This window comes from Zosterops lateralis (assembly GCF_965231275.1).
Source record: "Zosterops lateralis genome assembly, contig: SUPER_6_unloc_1, whole genome shotgun sequence".
Classification (NCBI taxonomy): domain Eukaryota; kingdom Metazoa; phylum Chordata; class Aves; order Passeriformes; family Zosteropidae; genus Zosterops; species Zosterops lateralis.
In genome coordinates, this window is record NW_028154616.1 from 2,708,305 (window position 1) to 2,727,591 (window position 19,287).

Sequence of the window (19,287 nt, forward strand, 5' to 3'; positions counted from 1 at the left end):
CTACATTCCAGCAAGCAGTAATTATACAATAAACAATTAACTGTTAAAATAAATGCAATGTTTTTTATTGAAAGACAGATTCATTTTTGAGGTTGCGGTTGCATTAGCTATGAGCTGGCAGTTTGTATATTTAAAGAAGTCCCATCATATACTTTGTGTTCTAAGATGCCCATCCTTACTAGAATTTTGAGGTTCTAGTAATTAACAATGTTTCTAGAGGTTATTTTGTATCTCAGTGCTAATTCTAGCTGCTTCCTTGTCGCAAAGTCTTTGTCCAAGTTTGTTTTACAAGTTACTTTTATCTTCCAGAGCATTCTGCCTCTGGTCTGCAGGCTTGTGTGTTTGGCTGTGGTGTGGGGTATTGTGTGAATTAAACCTGTCCTTTACAAAATACGTGTTTATTGTAGAGGAGTGAAGAGGGGGGAAGTTAAACACAATCTTCACCGAACAACTAGAATAAATAGAAATTTTAAATAAAACAAACAAATAATAAAACCCCAAACAAACAAAAACAACCCTCGCGGCAAATTTTTAATTTCCAAAATTTTCAGGTGGTTAATTAAAGTTCATCCACTTTTTACTGGTGACCTTTTGGTTTTACAATTAAAGAGAGAGGATGAGGTCATAGTGCCTGATATGCTGTAGTAGGTTTGGGGTCTTGCCTCATCTGGAAGAGTTTTTCCTGCCCAGTGTAGTGTAGCCCCACTTGCCTGGAGCACCACTAGAGTGTCTCTGAGCCGGAAAATACCAAATGGGAAAAGGAAGCTGTGCTGCTGTAGGACTTCAGAGTTTCCCTTTGATACATGTATGAAAGAGAAGTCAGCACCACAGACTTTTATATAGGTTAAAGCTTTAAGTAAACTTGCAGGAAAACCTAAATACAGCCTGTTGATGTTGCAGGAAAGTTTTCACAAGCTCAGCATTTTTGTGAGTGAAGATAATTTTTGCCAACAATGCACGTGCTGCCATGCTTCAGTTTAGAAATTTATTTTCTCATGTAGTGCTTTTCTATTCACTAAAAAGAACTGAAGAAAGCTTCATGTCTCTGAAGTTTTATGTTTGGTTTGTTTTCTTTTTTTCCTCAGCTATGCAAGTTTGTTCAAAAACCCCAAACTATCTCAACTTCAGAATTTTTTTTGTAAAAATACTTGCATTTCTTACTTGTGTAATGTTCTAAATGTTCTATGTGCAGAACACTGTTGATTTTTTTTTTTTTTTTTTGGTCTGGAAATAATAGAAAACGTTTATTGCTGTAAATAAAAAAAATAACCTACAGTGTCATGCAATCATGTCTGCCAGTTGTCCGTAGCAGTGATACAAATAGTTAGATTTCAGTCAGCATATAATAGAAATCAGTTGCTGATGCAATAGTGTTGAACTGCACAAAGATCTGTCTTCTACAGCATAAGCACAGGGATCTGCTGACTCTGAATTTAGGTTTGGCAATTCTCTAAATTGCAATTATTGCTGTGAAAGGTGTTAAAAGTGCTAGACAATGAGCACAACTGAAAAAAGCAGTAGCTGAGGTTCTTTGTTTTTTCAAAGGATTTTGGTTCTGGTTTAGGATTTAGGCTGATGCTGTAGCCTGGCATGCTGACTATAGAGCATTGCTGAAGTGGAAAATACATCCCTTGATGGTGCATCTCAGGCAGGAAAGTCCTGCACAGACAGGCTCTTGCTGGTTCATGATGTGTGCAGGTCACAATACTCTAAGAGGCTCATCTGGCTCCTCTCATCATCTTAATGAAAATGGAGCAAACACAGGGATGTTGCCAGTTTTTATATTATTTGGTGTCTTCTATAAAAGTTTCCCATGATGTCAGGATTCCTGGCACCGAGAGTTCAGTTTTTCCTTATGTAGAGTGACTGCCCCTCATCCCTGGGGATGAAAGATATGGGAAGTCTCCCTTACAGCGGGCAGCAGGGAGGGTTGTTTTGGCATTTGTTTACACTTGAAATTTGAAATTAAAGCAATCTCACATGTGCACTGGAGTAAGTAGCAGCTACCTCTAAACTTAGTGTCCAAAAGGCAAGAAAAGAAGAAGGTAAGTGGTTACTTAGTCATGCTGGCCTTCATTTTTTTTCCCATTTGACAGGTGCTATGCAGAGCCAGATCTGGGGAAGCTTGAAAGTTTGGGGATTTTGTTTTGCTTCCCCCTCTCTTTTCTGCTTTTAAGACTGGAAATCATTAGGGCTTTTGGCAAGTTCCTGAGGTTGCTTGATGTTTAGATTGCGTTTATTTCTTTTCTGCATTATTGGTTTTGGGTCTGGACCCAGACAATATATATTTTCAGTTTGCTTCCATTAAGCCTGATTGCAACATCATGTTAATTTAGGTGACTCACTTAAAAATGTTAAATAAAACCTGTGAATCATTAACTTGCATTTAATGCTAGGAGGTCTGAAGATGGATTTGTCACTTGGTAGTGCTTTCACTGTCAATTTTAGTAAATTGTGCTGAAAGTACCAAAATCTTTTAAAAACTATTGCTCCCACAGCTTCCTAGTCATTTCAGCCTTTGAATTAAATGAGGTCCTGTAAGTTTTAATGGAATTGAAAATGTAAATGTTAAAGTGGGCATGTATCCATAGCTACTTGCTTTGCAGACTTTATATCAGTAAATCATTACAAAGTGTCCAGTGAGTGTTTCTTGCAGTTGAACTCTGTCTTTCTGACCTAGTCCTTTATAAACTGTTCTGTGATCAGCTTTGATTTTTGTGATGTTTTCCCCCACCCTTTGGCTTTTTAGGTCTCAGTAGTACTTTTTTAGTCTGCTTAATATTTTTTGTGATAGCCTAACAGAACTAGATCTGTCTGATCTTGGGCTTTTGTTTTCCTGTATTTCTGTAACTTTGTGTCTTGTGATTGAAATTTCATAATTGTTTTTTGTTTCTATAGCTGCACATTTTGGTAATAATTTTTAATTTCTTCCTTAGCTTAAGCTATGGAGGAGGACATTCATCACATTCAGAAACAGACCTTCACAGACAGACATATACAGCTTCTCATCAACTTCCTGGATACTCAACTACACAACATCCTGCTGGTAAGTGTCCATATCATGGGAATACTCCTTAAATAGCTACAGAGGAGAAACAAAACATTATGTAATTTAGATAAAAGTTAATGAATTTTATAATCAAAGGGAGTTTGTCATGTAAGTGGTGGCAACTGGTATTAGGAAAGCTGAGTGTGTAGCAGAAAGTTAATGGTTGTTAGCTTTTATCAAAATGTCCTAAGTAGAAAGGAAAATATAAAGGCAGGTTATGCTTGGTATCTTGTTTTTTAAAAAGCTGCACTTATTCTGTAAAATACAGCTTTTCAGGATTTGGCCAATGCATAAGGGCCAAACATTTTGTGCCTCCAAGCCAGTGACAGAAATGCTGCCAGCACATCCAGACTAAAGCAAGCAGCAGAAGTGAGGAGAGTGGGAACCTGCTGCTGCTGGTACTTCATGTGCTGCTGCTGGTACTTCATGTGCACATCTTGCTGGGCAAGAGTTAAAATTAATTTAAAATGTAGCAATGGCTTAGGCTATGTTATATCTGCATTGGAGTCTGTCTTTGATCCTGGTGTCCTGTCTCTGTGTCAGAAAAGGGGGCTTGACCTCTTCATGCTAATTTTGTGATCCAGTTTGCCAAGAAAGGTGTGTGAGCTCATGTGCTGACTGGAGTCTGTGGTCTCCTGGCCAGGTCCTTGATCAGGATGGTGGAGGGTCAGAATTGCAGTCTTGACATAATCCCAGTTACAACTCTGGATCTCACCAGCGCTTCCCATTGAACCCCCTGCTACTGAAAGGTCTCGGCAATGGGAAACACGTACAGGTGTTTGTTGAAACAGGGAATGCAACCAAAACCCCTTTTCATGTGCCATTCCTGTAGATATGTCCAAACTTCCATACGCTGCCCAAAGGGGAGAAACCGAGTATAGAAAATTTGAACATGTTTCGGGAGGAATTCTGAGTGTTTAACCAGGTGAAAATAGAACAGTGACTCTTAAGGGAAAGATAAGGGGAAACATTTTAGTGGTGTTCCTAAATACTGTTATAAGCCTCATATTTGACATACATTTAGTAATAGGTTTTAAAATGTACACTGAAGTTCCAATTTACAGTTGTAACACTGCATAACAGTTGAACATACAAAAATCAAGTGTGCTTTACATTGCTAATGTTTCATAGGGTTTGGGGTTTTTAGTGAATTATGAACATATATCTTTGCTACTTGGTTTTGCTTCTTTGAAGTTCATCTGAATTACCTGGATTTTTTTCATTTCCCTCCACTATCATCTAGGTCTTTCGGGAATATTTGACACCAGTATGCACAGTGCTGGAGGTAACACTAAGGAAACTTCTTCAGTTATGAATTTTCTCTCTGCTATTGAGTCTCGTACTGCTCAGGCAGTCTCTTCAGGATCTGCCCTTTTGCCACAATTCAGGGCTCCTTCCTGGCAGACAGGTGAAAATTTTCTCTTGAAGTAAAATTTTGTTATTGTTATATTGAATGTTTGGGAGCATTTGAAACAAAAATATTCTGACTAATTGAGAAGGCTGCATGTTTTCTACATCTTTTACATCTCAATATTTAAAAATATCAAAATCAATAAAATTACGTTATAAGATTTAGATGAGCAGAAGTTCTGGTTGTTTAGAAGACATTTAGGTGCACAGGGTATTATTTTGTCTGACAAGTCAAATTTATTTTCCCAGCTTTGTTTGGAATTAGTCTCATTATCACTGTTAGCATTTTCAAGCATGCTACCTGTACCTCCTAGAAAATCTTTCACTCTCAAACTCTGTTCCCTATGATAGTTCTTCTGTCATATTAGTACTAAAAGTCTGTGGGTAGCTTTGGCCCCTTTGTACACAGAAGTAATGAGCAAGGTGTTCTCAAAAAGAAGGTCTGAGATGCATGTCACATAGAAATAAGGGGTCTAATTTACAACTAAACAAACGTGCCATCTCTTTTGGCAGACTAGCTGCCTTCCACAAACCTCCCCCATCTGTCAAGCCTTCTGTGCAGAGCAGGAAACTGCAAATTTTGAGCTCACTGTAGACAGTCACACCAAGATAAGTGTTGCTACTGCATCTGTGGGTAGCTTCAAGTTCTGGGTAATCTTATGGCGTGATTGTGCAGCTGTGGAGTGAATTGGATCTATTCACTGATCTGCCAGAGAATATTTGAGTGGCTTTTTTCCTTTGGTGGGATGGTTTCCCTCTGTATCAGCAGGCTGATCTGTGTCTCAGTGCAGCTGTATGATTGCTGTTCTGATTTGGGGAGGAGGCAGAAGGTAGCAAGAGTGGAACAGTCCTTTTGTTGACACTTTGCACTCGTTTTGTTAAGGGAAATGTGCAGATGCATTCTGTGAAGAGCTACTCAAAAAGTTGAGAGTAGAGACTGGCTTTTAACTCAGCATTGGCAAAAGCAGATATGTGGGAGCACAGATGAAGATGCACATTGGTAATCTGACAAACAATATAAATCAGTTAGGAATTTAGAGCTGTGATGACCTATCCTCACAAGTGAATGTCAGCTGGGAAGAAATCTCTTTTTCTCTTCGTCCTAGCATTTTCTCCATTGCAGCCTGCCCAACAGTGAATGCTGAAGAATGGGGAGACATGCTGTGGGTCAGGTTTGATCTTGGTACCAGTGATTGAGAGACTTCTCAGTACTCGTTACTAAGAACTCATCAGTAAGCCCATTTTTCAATATTACCAGTTCTCTGAGCTTTCTGTTGTCCTTTAATACTTTTGCTGCTTTGCTGTAACCCCTGATCCTCCCAAGCATCTTTTGAGAGCTTTGTCTTCTAAAATATTTTTGATCAGGGAAAGCAAAAGCTCTTCCCTCTGCAAGGTGACCTTTTTTTAGAAGGGTTTCTTACATTGGGGTTTTCTCCAAACCCTGCAACTGCTGATTTCGGGGAAAAAAAAGAAGAACATTGTGTTTGTTATATTTGTCCTTCCAAGTGTTCCTTTGATCTGTAGGTTGTGTTATCAGTGTTCTGATTTCTTAGGGTAGTGAGGGTGTGTCTGTGCATGCAACTTAGTACCTTTTCCATGCCTTTCTTTTGTCTGCTCCTGAACAAATATTAGAATATAAAGCCCAGCAGTTCTGCAATAGTAGTGCTCCTTTGATTGGCTCTTGTCTAGCTTAAGAAGTTACAGATGTATTTTGGAAGGGTTTTGATTTATGGAAGAGAAAGGTAAAAGGCAAGTTAGATGAGATATTAACAGATTTAAATTCTTCCCTTCCTTTGGTGCTTCTGGATGACCCTTCTTTTGTGTTAGCAGTAGGGATGAATGAAAGAGAACCCAGTTGTACATGATGCTGCGGTTTTTTAGAATGGGGGGGGGGAAATGTATTAAAGCACTGGTTATGTTTTCTCACTCAGAAAGACCTTATTGTTGACTAAGGAAAAATACCTTGGCATTCCTTCACTATCACATCTCTTCATATCAGTTTGTCTTGCACTGAAAGGGAGAAACAAAGAATTTATTTCTCAGCTTCACCTGAAACTTCAAAAGCAATTGCATGATTAAGTTGCAGTCAGCTTAAGAAGACTTACTGGATTGTGAAATGAAATATTTTTTTAACTGAAGTATTTGTTTCAAAACAAACTTTGTTTACTGTCAGTTTTATTTATCTTTAAATGATGCTAAGCTAAAAACTGTTTTAAGTGCAAGAACTGAAAAAGGTCAAATCATTCTGCTGATTTTAATTTTTTCTGATTTGCATACCCTGGTAAATTTCCCAGTGGAAACTGACGCCTTTACAAGAATTTTAAGCCTCTCTGGGAATAAACTTACCTTCTACACTTTTGGTAGATTTTGGGTACACAAACTTCACCAGTGTCCACAAGTTACAGGATGAAAAGCACTGAATGATATGGATCACTGCTCTAAGCCTCAAAGCTTGAAAAGGAATTTCATACTCCTATTTCAGCTGGAGTAGTGTATTCTGTTGAGAAATTTTGTTTAAGCCAGGATGTACATACCAATGACTGGATGCAAATAAGAAATATGCTTTTCAGTTGTATAGTTGCTATTGCACTGTGCAGATAATTGCTGTCTGTAGATATCTGGGACTCTCACTTTAGAAAGCATACAAATTATATTTATTGCTTATACTGTAAGTCAAACCCCTACTTTAAGAAAATGGATTGCAGAGTGTATAGACCATTAGCTATTTCACTGTATGCTCTGAAATGTTTCCCATAAAGTGAGTTGTAAAATTATTGATGAGGGTAAATCCAGGAGATGGGGTTGCTTCTTTAAATTGTGTATGTATTGCAACTGCTAAGGTGTAATTTTGCCTTTTTACTGTTTATTAAAGGTGGCCAGGGCTTTTGATCAGTTTACTATGACCTTCAATTTCAAAGCAGAATTAATCTTGTACAATTTTTTTAATTAACAATTAGCATCTTAAGGATATGAGGTTTTCCCTCAGCAATTCACTAAGGTATAGAGTTTGGCATTCTAAAAAAAACCCTGCACTTCCATTTTGAAAATTACCCACAATAAGTGCCTCCCTATGTATGTGTGGATTTTTTTAAAGGGTGGTGATCCCAAAGAACATTATGTTTGTAAATGCTGCAAGAGCTTGCAGTTAAATGACTTACAGAAATGCAATTTGTAACTTCGTTGTAACTTATAAAGCTCCCTTATGGTCCTTTTTCCTTCTTTTTTTTTTTTTTTTTTTTTGTTTTTTTTTTTTTTTTTTTTGTTTTTTTTTTTTGTTTTTTCCAGGTATGCATTCCTCGACAGCCACGGAGCTGTTTGTTACCGGAGCTTTGCCAACCTCTGGAACATTTCCACCAACCTCTGCTTTATCAGCGTATCAGCATCCCAACACCTTCAGCAGCAGGAACTTTGCTACTACTCCTTCTCTTACTCTTCATGATGCTACTTTCAGTGCTACATCCAACGGCCTCTTAACTACCCACGATCCCTTATTACAGATTAAAACATCACAGGGCACTGTTCCAACTGCTCTGACGTTTGAGCGCCTGGGCAGCTCCGTTCTGAGCACCAGTGTACCCCCCCAGTCATCAACATATCGTTCCGCTCAAGAGTCTGCGCCCCATCTTTTGCAGCCTCAGTTCAGTTTGTTGCCTTCGACCCTTGGAGGAGCTCAGCAGGTGTCTCAGGCCTACAGCACCTCTGTCTTCACTGGTTCCACTGCTTCCATGGATAGAGCACTTCAGCGAGAATGTAGTGTTATTAAACACCACCAGCGGCCTTCGAGTACTCAGTCTGTCCAGCCTCAACTGACTGTTTCACAGCATTCCTTACACAGCTATTTAACAAGTACAAGTGGAGTTAACTTCCAGGATACATCTAGGCACTCAGCATTATCCTGCAGTCCGGTTGGGGATGTTACTCAGGTGAGCAATGGAGGACCACAGCAGAAGACGTCTCAAGTCACGGTGGAACTTGCTCAGTCGTACACGTCTGCAATTCCATCACCCGGTTTTCCATCTGCTTCCACAGCAAAAGTGAAGAACTGTTCCATGAAGCAGCCTCCGAGGTCAACAAAGACCCCCAAACCTCAGAGTGTAGCTCCCACTGTGCAGACACAAAGCTATGCCAAAACTGCACAGAACCAAAGTTCTGTCATTACAGGCCAAGCACAGATCTATTCTACAGCACAGCTCCCCAGCCTCTTGTCGGTCAGTCAGTCACAAAATTATGTTTCATGCCAGGCTCAGAATGTGCCACCTGTCAGCCACTCACAGGATTTCTCATCCAGCAAGGTTGAGAAGCTGCCCTCACTGTATAAAACATTGACTTTTTCTGGGCCATCACAAGCTATTACTTCTGACAGTCAGACTCTAAATTACTCCTCAGAGGAACAGGTATTGACCTCAGTTCCAAATGAGAACTACTCTGGGCAGATGAGGGAACTTTCTTCAGTCAGCCAAGCTCAGAGCTACTCTTCTAGTCACTCTCAGGGTTTATCTCCAGTTACCCAGTCCCAAGTTAATTTTTCATCTCAATCACAAGTTTTAGCAGCTGTTAGTCCTTCAGAAAGCTATTCTTCAGGGCAGTCTTTACCGTTAACGTCACCTTCTCTTTCCTTTAATGCCTCTCCTCGGGTACAAACTCTTCCAGCCTCGAGTCCTAATCAAAGCTATATTTCTTTACATTCTTCTCAGAACTCTCAGTCACAAGAGTCCTCTCCGCAGTCTCAAAAGTTTTTGCCATCTGTCCAGTCTCCTTTTGCATCCCCAGCTCACTCCCAGACGCTGCAGAACAACAGGCCTTCCTCAGAAACAAAGTCCTATGTTAAAAGGAAGTCTGACTCTAACTTGTATGCCTCGTTGAAACAGGAGGAGGAATTATCAGTGCAGGACATGCAGGCATTGCAACAGCAAGCAACTCTTGAGTCTTCCACTCAAAGCCTAACAGAGGAGGAGATCAACGCTCAGGATGCATCCTACAGGGTCTCAAAAGCAAATGACAGATACTCTCAAAGCGTAATCAGAAGCAACTCTCGTCTTGAAGATCAGGTTGTTGGGCTTACTCTTCAAGGAACAAAAAAAGATGAAACGATGGTCAGTTCTGTGGAACAGCTTTCCCAGCACATTGGCCATATCAGTAGCCTAAGCCATGATATCAAAAAGACACCTAATTTAATGCGAACAACACAGGGAGCTGTGAGTGCTAAGGAGCTAAACCAGCAGCATTCTCTTATGCATAAGGTACATGAAAGTAAAGCTCAAGAGCAGCAGGGCCAAGTCATGAGCACACCACCGCAGGTTCAGCCTCATGCTTTAAGACATGGTCATCAGCTGTGTCTGCCCAGTGCTCAGGTACTGCTGGAGTCCACCTGTGACTTGCAGATTCTTCACCAGTCAATCCTGCAGTCAGGTTTAGGACAAGGAAAGGCATCGTCCCAAGTGCAAAGGATACAGAGTCCTCAGCAGGTGACACATCCGTTCCTTCAGATGGATGGTCACATTGTTCAAAGTAATGGGGGTCATTCTCAGCAACAGCTTCATAGTCAGAATTCAGAAGTAATGAAAATAGACATTTCTGAGTCTTCAAAACCACTACAACAGCATTTGGCAGCAAAAGATCATTTTACTCAGACAAATCAACATGATGCAAAAAATCAATTTGTTTCTCTTAGTTCAATATGCTTCCCAGAATCTATACTTCTCAGCGATGAGAGAAATATATTATCCAATGTGGATGACATCTTAGCAGCAACAGCAGCAGCCTGTGGAGTGACACCCTCTGACTTTGCCAAATCAGCTTCTAATGAAGAGGAAATCCAAACTGTTGAAAACAGTGAGGAGTCTAAAGCACAGTTCCGAACGTTGGATTCCAGGCACGTGTCTTCTGTTTTCAGTGCCTCACCTACTGTAGTTGGAAAGCCAGCAAGCAGAAATAATATTTCTCTGAATGGAGGCCAAATTACTCTAAATCTTACCCCAGTGTCAACAATACAGACAAAAACTGTGAACCTTGATCAGCAGCACCTTGAAACTCCTGATCAGAGTGCACCAATAAGGATGACCTCTCCCACCCTTCGTCCTGGTCAAGAAGAGCAAGAGGCTGTTCGAGTGAAAAAGCAACCCAGCATCAGTCACGAATCTGAAGAAGATAATGATGCTTCTGTTGATGGTACACTGAATGCAAGGGACACAGAGTTTGTTTCAAGTGGCAGGAGCCTAAGTGAGGAAAGTGCTGCTTCGGAGAATGATTTTAATGTGGGTGGTGATGATGGTACAGTAGCAGGTAACCAGTCCAAGGTTCCGTTGCGGCCGCTGTCTGTGCCCCAAAGTGCAGATGGAGCCATTAATAGAACTGAAGAGGAATGCCAAGATTTAGCTCAAGGGAACCTTCAGAAGAAAAAAAGCAAAGGAAAAAGCCAAAACAAAAATGCTGCAGAAGATGAGAGTGCAACTCAGAAACAGGTAAAAAGGAGTGGACAGTGTAAACGTCAAAATTCAAGAGGAAATGATTCATGTTTCACATACTCTTCTCCTGTTTCTGAAGGTTGTTATGATACTTACCAACATCAGGAAAGAATGAGGCAAAAAATTAAAGAAGTTGAAGAAAAACAGCCTGAAGTCAGAACAGGATTTATTGCATCTTTTTTAGACTTTCTAAAGTCTGGGCCTAGGCAACAGTTTTCCACTCCAGCTGTACGAATGCCAAACAGGACTAGGAGACCAGTCACACAAATAGTTCGTGCCCCTTGCCTGCAGGCCTCTGCAAAGCCTCAGCCAGCAGCAGCACCACCACCTGTGCCTGCTGAGGCCAGTGGAGAAAGCCCAACCAAAAAAGCTGACGAGGAACTTAAGAAAAATTTAGAAACATTGCCTTCGTTTTCTTCTGATGAAGATGATTCTGTGGGTGGTAACCACGATCTTCAAAAGAGCATCTCTACTGCGTTGTCAGCCCTGGATGAAACATCTGACAAAAAGATCAAATCAGGTAAAATGGTTACTACAAGTGCATGTGTTGAAGGAGATTTTTGTAGCTGATGGGGGAAAAAAAGAATAATTTTATCTCTCTTCAGGTAAAGCTTTTGGTTTTGGCTACAGCTAAGAGTTTTCTTCCAAAGGTGTATTGACTATCGACTAAAATAGCGTTTTCCACAATAAGAAAATACATAAATAAACTTTTTCATGCTCCTTAGGTAGGACTAATGCCAAAAAGTTATTTTAGCCTGGAGTTGGAATAATGTGTGTGTTCTCTTCAATTCTGGCTTAAAACGCTAAATATGATTTTCATCTGGGAACATCAACAAAACATGTCAGAGGTACTAAACCTATTTTTAAAAAATTCTAGCAAGGGAATATATTAATAATTGCCATCAGCAGCTGACAAGTTCTTGCTAGGTAGACTTCTGTGGTGATGAAGTTGCCCTGTATATGTGTGTGAAACAACTTTTGCAGTTGTAAACAGCACTCATTTGGATGGGCTGGTCCAAAGTAGGAGTCGTTTGAGCCATATTGATCAGGACTGTTATAGCTCCATGTGTGCTGATAGGTTGCTAACAAAAGAACAAAATCTGGGGAAGATTGGTTTGGGCAGGGAGGGGCAGGCAGCCACAACTGATCAGAGTAATAATTAGTTTTTCACACACTTTTCAGTTTCAGTTGTGTTACGTCCATGCTGTATATCCATGTCCAGAGCTTTTAACTGATACTGCTTTGTTTTGAAGTATTTTCAGCATACAGAATATTTTTGCCTAGACAGGTCTCTTCAGTAAAGATTGTTTTTTTTCCCCTCTAGTAAGCAATTAGAAGCTATCCAGCCAATCACATAATTGTACTAATTCCAGAGAAATAGCACTGTCTTCCAAAATAATCACAGGGAGAAAATGAAACATTGCTTTAACTCTTCTCAAGATTCAGAACCCATGACCTGTAAGCTGTTTCTTAACAAGAGAGAATGAAGTAATGGTTTCCCTGGTTAGATTAAAGGAGAGAGAGTTTTTTTTCTCTAGGTGTGACATGATTTACTGAAAAATACATAGCAAAATTAAACTTGAATTGTAATAATCACACCTAAGATACTGGAAAAATATTGCAGAATACGTGAGATGCTGAACAATACTTCATCTTAATTACGATTCTGTTTTTTCTCTGTGGCTATTTCTGTGTAATTGTGTTAAGTGCATGCATTTCAAAAAGGCTGTTACAGAGGATGAAGTTCCTTCTGTGTCTTTCAATTGAATATATATTTCAAACAAGAAAGCGGTGATTGTTTTTCTTCCCAGAAAGCTGAAAGCTGGACAGTGCCATGGTGTGAGCCTCTTGCTGAAGTTTGTGAATTTTAATAAGTCATTTCTGTGTACAATGTCCAAAGAACTATTTTTTTTTTTTGTTGTTGTTGTTGTTGTTGTTGTTGTTGTTGGGTGAGCATTTCCATTAGGTTTCATTTGCAGGGACTTCTTTTAACATATATCTTTTCTTTGTTATCTGTAAGGATGTAATATTTGTGTAACCAATTTCTTGAATTCACCTTCCTGTTTTGTGACATACAAGATTGTTTGTACAAGATGCTTAATAATGACATCTTTCTTTCCTGTTTGCTGATGTTTTGCAGTTTTCTAGTAATTCCCTCTTCTGTCTGCTTTTGCAAATAAGTATAGACAGACAAATGTTAAAACATAGTCTTTTGTTGATAGTAATAATTAGTATATGTACCTTTATCTGCTGTTCTGAAATATTCCTGAGTAACTAATAATGGTGTGTCTAATTAAAGCTGTTAGAGCTCTCTCTCACTGAAGAAATAGAACATATTTGCAATAATGTGAAGTGATGTATCTGGAAGAGCACGTTTCACATTTCAAATTAACAATTTTACTGAATGGATTTAATGAATCTTCACTTACTTGGTATGCAGCTTTTGTATTGACACATTAATTTGGCATTTAACTCATTTGTTTGGAGTTGCTTTTGTTAAAATATGTTACATTATCTTCTTTATAATTTTTCAAGTGAAAATGTCAACAATTAGCAGTGATTGTAGTAAAACTGTAAAGTAGTTTAAGTTTCCTGAGTGATAATAGTAATTGTGTTGTATTTAAAATAACTTGGTGTCTTTTAGATCAGCAAGACAATGTTAAGACTAATATGCATAGAAGATTGTAAAGTAATGTCTAAAAAGGATTCTAATTTTTTTCAGGTGGGAAAGAATAATTTTGAAAGGTGGGACTTCTCTTTGGCTCTTTGGAATAGAGGAGGAAAGGAATGTTCTTTTCCCTTCTTTGTTTTGTATCATCAGTTCTCATTGCTCACCTCTGTTAATATTAAAAATCATTAGGCTATTGCTAAAGTTTTAATCTGGGACTTCCAGTTACATTATCACACAATATAAATGATAAATTTCCAAAAGTCACACAGAAAATGTGTTCATATTTCATGTATATTTCTCTTTCTGCAATCCAATTTCAAAAGACTTATCAGCAGATAAGAAGATTCAGTGTTGTAACCTTTGCTGTTGTATTTGCTTATTGTCACAAAGTACAATGGTGTTACCTGGTGATCACATCTGTAACTATCAAATTGCTTTCTAAAGCATTCAGTTTTGTTAATTCCAGTTGCTAACAGATGCAGCAGTTTAATACAAACAGAGGTATATTTGCTACAGTATTTTGGTTTTGTTTAAGATTTAGTCATGGTCAAATACTGCTTCTATTTTAACTCCTAGAACAGGTGTTTTTCCTAGAATAGTTGCTTTTAATATAAATTGTAACAGAAAAGAAGGGAAAACCTGGTTCCATATTACATTGCTAATCCTTGATAATTTAACTAAAATTTGGATTTTTTTTCTTCAGAAGCTGAAAAAGTGACAGTTGTTACTGCTGCTGCCACCACCACCAGTGCTGTAATAAAGCAGGAACCTCCACAGACAGCTGCTCCTGGAGGCAACGTGCAGGAGAAAATGAATCTAGTTGACCCCTTGAAAGTAGCACGACAGGATGCTGTGACTTCAGAACAACTGGCAAAAACACAGGAGGCTGTTGCAATAGAAGGATGCACTGATGAGGAGAATATGGACAGTGAAGGAGAGGGAATGTACAGAGAACGTGATGAATTTGTAGTGAAGATTGAGGATATAGAGACACTAAAGGTAATCTGAGTATTGGCTGAGGTGGGGAAACACAGCACAAAACCTCTGCATGTGAATTTAGCCTCAAGAAACTATCAGAGGAGGAAAGGCTGCAGATTAGTTTTCTCTTTCTATTCTAGTATTCCCTGATTGCTCCCAAAATGCCTTGAAGGTGTCTTTCTAGTGCAGATTACAATCATGTTTTGAATATACATGACCCATTTTATGCTACAAACATAAAAAGTAAATTTCTGTCCTGGTAACCTCTGTTAGAACTTGGAATTACCTATTTTAATATTAAAAAGCATAAATTTTTCAAAGGCAGTTGACTACTCTTTTTTTTTTTTTTTTTTTTTTTTTTTTTAAGATAGGAGTAGACTTTCAAGTGTAACTTTGCAAAAGAACTAGAATGGATTTGGCTTCTGTTTTTTTGTAAGAAGTTCTGCTTTGTATTTCAACAAGAAATGATTTCCAGAAGCAACCAGTACAACCCTTCACATGAGTTTATGTGGATTTCCTTGTTGTCTTTGATTTTTTGAGTTTGGTTTTGATGCTTCACCATTTTAATTCTTCTGCATGTTAACATTTCCTTTTGTGGCTATCATAGCCAGCAATATTCTTCCTGTTGGAAAATTTCTAATATTTTTGATTGCTTTTCTCTGTGCTCATCCTCTCAAGCTGCTGTTTTAAATTAATTAATGTTGCTTTGTCACAAGTGTTATCAGTTTGAAATATTCCCTTGTCTGTTATAAAATGGATTAAGGTATGTTAGGAGATATTTTGAATTTTAAGTTTGTTAGTTCAAGAGTCATGAAAAAGTAATCAGTGCTTGACTACATTTTCCAAAAGGTTTATTTGAGTTAGTAGTTTGTTTGAAGGATCTACAGAAAATTCTCATTCAAGCTTATAATTATAAACTTGCCTTGATACAAGCAGGACTTAATAACTGTAGTGTTGGAATTTTAAATTACTTATTTACATTTTATCCTTGGGTAACTTCCTGAAAAAACATGATGCAAAAGCACATTTCTGGAAGAAGAATAAGCAGTGTTTTTAGCAAACAATTTTATGTTCTTCCAGGTTGCTTTGCAGACAGGAAAAGAGCCTCCAGCTATCTGGAAAGTACAGAAGGCTTTATTGCAAAAGTTTGTTCCTGAAGTGCGTGATGGACACAGAGAGTTTGCTGCTACTAACAGTGTGAGTCTTCAGAATTCCTTGGGGAAGCCTTAAGGGAGATGCTTTTCTTACTGCAAGTCTAGGAAACCAAATAGAATGTGATTCTGGCTTATGTTCTTAGAGGGGGGAAAAAACCCCTCCAACTCAAACTCTCCCTGAATACATCCATGGACTGATTTTTTGCTTTCCAGCGTGGGATCTTTGGTATTGTTTTATCTGCGTAAAGGAACAAGTGTTCCTGACCAGGATAAAGTCAGTGGAAAGAGGCTTGTGAACCAACTGCTTTCTACCATAGGAGTGATACAGAGAGGATACACTTCTAACAGGCAGATAATGCTTTTGTGATAACACATGTAGAGAACAAAATAAAGGGAGAAAAAGAAGCCCAGAGTACCTCCCCTTACCTTATTGTCTTCAGTTTTAATTATTATCTGGAAATCTGATGAATTTTCGCTTAAATTGTAAATGCTATAGAGTGGCTTATGTTGTATTTAAACATGGGATGGTTTAAACTGATATTTTTCTTTAGTATTGAAATTTTTACTTGTTAAAACTGACAAATTTTGCTTAACAGAAACACTTGTGGTTTGGTTTTTTTTTTGTTTGTTTTTTTTTTTTTTTTTTTTTTTGTTTTGTTTGGTTTTGTTTTTGTTTTTGTTTTTTTGTTTGTTTGTTTGTTTTCTTTTAGTATCTTGGGTACTTTGGGGATGCAAAGACAAAATACAAACGAGTGTATGTGAAGTTTGTTGAAAATGCAAACAAAAAGGAATATGTCAGAGTATGCTCAAAAAAACCACGAATCAAGCCTGTCCAGTCAGCAAGGTATTTTATTTCAATTTGTTTTCCCCTTTGCCATATTGTTTTCAAATTAAGAACACATCTATTTAAGTAAACAGGAGTTATACCTTTGAGGTATGTTAATTGTGCTTTAGTATGGGAACTGAGAACTGTCTGGTTTGCTTTAAGAAATTCAATTCTGCCTTGTCTTCCCTGCTCTGTTCTGTTCCATAATGAGTTCTTTTGGAGGTGTTAGGGTTCCACATGCTATTTCTAGGTCATCCTTTGCGATACAAGCCAGCTAGTGTAATGATTTTAATTTTCTGGGTATTATTTTCTCATATCCTGTGGACTTTGCTAGTTAGGTAGTTTTTTCTGGATGGCTTTACTGATCATTCTGTCCCAGTATACTAGAAGTACCACACTTTCTTCACAATCCTGGAAAATAAATTTAAAAACAGGTGCTCATGACAGTGCTCTTCATTCAGGAAAACACTGGAGTTTTAAGTCTAGTTTGCTCTTAAAGGAAGCAGTGCCATCAGATAATCTATTTTATTAAATAATCCTGTTCTACTAAAAGTAGCTAGGATTTTGATGCTCCTTTTTTCTTGGCTCATGGAAGACTGTCCAGTACCTGTTCTTCCAGTGCTCTGAAACAACCCCCTTTTAACAAAGCATGATTGTGATTAGCTTGTTATGCTTATACTGTTCTCAATACTGCTTTTGGCTTTTCTTTCTTTCTACTGCATGTTGCATTTCTGGAGAAATCAGTCAGATCCCACCTCTGTCTGTGTTTCACTGAGCTCCATTAAATGCAGTCTTTCAGCTTCCTCATTTGGGGCAGGCTTTCCATTCCTCTCATCCTTCTGCTGTCTGTTGTCTCCTTTCATTTTGGTTTGAAATCTCCATTTCTGACAGATGTCTAGAATTATTAGAAGTGTTCCAGAAGATACTGACAGTGTTTCTGCTTTCCCATCTTGACAAAACTTTGTCTAACACTTCCCAAGATTGTATTCCCTGCCACACTCTCGTAACTGTATTGTGTTATTAGTCCTAAAGTACAGAACTTTGTATTTCTGATATTAACATTCCTGTTTGTTTTCCTGTTTCGAGAGGAGAAAGAGAAGGCAAAAATGTAGTAGTATATAAAGTGTATATGACCCAGTTACAGTGAAATAGGTGTATGTAATCAGTGGGGAGTGTATTTTGGTTAAATAAGTTTATAGCTATTTTATTACTGCCAAAACTTGGGTGGTAATTATTGTCATGAACATTCTCTTCATAATATTGCAGGACTGTTCACTGCAAACCCAGTAATAGCAACATCAAACCCCCTGATCCACCAACACCAAAACCAACAGCAACAAAAGTCTCTTCTGTGAAACCCAAAGCTAAACAGCCAAAGGTAAAGGCTGAACCACCACCAAAGAAAAGGAAAAAGTGGAAAGAAGAATTTTCATCTTCCCAGTCTGATTCTTCACCTGAGGCCCAGAGTGAAGAAGATGGTGAGTGAAATACCATTGCTGGCACCCAGGCTCATTTGAACTTAGCTGAGCAGAGTGTTAAAAAATTACATTGTTTGATCTTGCACATTTTTCTGTACAAGCTTCAGAAAGAAAATATAAAATCTGACATACAAAATGAGTTTCTTAAAACTTTTCAGTTGCTGTTGGTGTATGAGAAAATGTATACAATTGTTTCAAATGTAGTTTATCTCAAATGTAGTTTATCTACATAAATACATATTTTACCACTTGCTGTCTGTGATGGGTACAATTGTAGGAGGAGAAGCCAATTTGATTTTTGAATACATGATAAGAATGAGATTCTTCATTAGTTTTCCTTTGCAACTGAATGTCATGTCTAAAATAACATTCCTGTAATGTTTGCCTGCATGCAGATGTGAGCAGACTTCAGATGCTGCTGTTGTTTTTTGCTGTTGAACCCAAGGAGAAAAAGCAGTTGACTTTTTGGCTTCATTGCTTGTCTGAATGCCAGCTGTTCAAATGTATCCTGCTGAGCAGATTTGCTATTAACACATTCATAGAACATTGAGATTCAATGTTTGCAGGAATTCTCCAGAAGGAAATGGAATTTCTGAAGTTTACAGTGTTTTTAGAGGTTACTGTGGTAGCAGATTTACAGTGCATTTTGCAGGGTTCTTTTTATTTATTTCCTATTTATGTTTGAAGCAAAGCTGTGTATTGCTCATACTTTATTATTGCTGCATTTCTAAAGCATCCTGGTGACTCTTAAACATAGATAAACCATCACTGGTGTACTGGCACACTGCCTCTATGAGGACAACACCTTTCAAATATTTTTCAAGCCAACTTGTCCAAGGAACACTGTCCATATTTAAGACCTCAAGTAACTTGGTGATTCCTGTCATCCCTGAGGAAATTTAACAGCCTTGCTGGCTGAATCACTGCAAAACCCTGGTGTCAGCCATGGAGCCTATAAAAAGCTGCAGAATGCTTACTGATGACTGTTCTGTATGCATGTTAAAATTGCTGTCTATGAAAAAATAAAGGCTTCCTCAGAGTAAACATAAGTGTGCCTACATTGCTTTTGGTTTTGTGAGTTTAAAAATTAGGTGTGATTGGCTTCAATGGCATGTAGGGTCCAATTCTTTTTCCTGTTGGATGACTTCAAATTTTGCTATTTTAAAAGGTTTCTTGCCTTGATATAAAAATTAGGGCACTTAGGGCACTTCACTTGACTGAAATTATTAATTATCTTGTTTCTCTGAACTTTGATCT

At 38.2% G+C, this 19,287-nt stretch overlaps 1 protein-coding gene across 5 annotated transcripts in view; it reads left to right on the plus strand.

The window, feature by feature from the left end:
* The window catches only part of QSER1 (glutamine and serine rich 1), a 44,089-nt gene that overhangs the window by 13,322 nt on the left and 11,480 nt on the right, over positions 1 to 19,287 (plus strand). For 2 of the 5 annotated variants that reach the window (XM_083885342.1, XM_083885343.1), the window contains exons 2-8: positions 2,937 to 3,046; positions 4,293 to 4,457; positions 7,745 to 11,443; positions 14,298 to 14,593; positions 15,653 to 15,769; positions 16,437 to 16,570; positions 17,819 to 18,030. In XM_083885342.1, coding sequence (XP_083741468.1) covers positions 4,319 to 4,457; positions 7,745 to 11,443; positions 14,298 to 14,593; positions 15,653 to 15,769; positions 16,437 to 16,570; positions 17,819 to 18,030 — 4,597 coding nt within the window. In that variant the 5' untranslated portion in view covers positions 2,937 to 3,046; positions 4,293 to 4,318. Of the gene's footprint in view, positions 1 to 2,936; positions 3,047 to 4,292; positions 4,458 to 5,582; positions 5,692 to 7,744; positions 11,444 to 14,297; positions 14,594 to 15,652; positions 15,770 to 16,436; positions 16,571 to 17,818; positions 18,031 to 19,287 lie in introns of those variants that run through there. The other 3 variants (XM_083885344.1, XM_083885346.1, XM_083885345.1) reach the window with 3 other exon arrangements.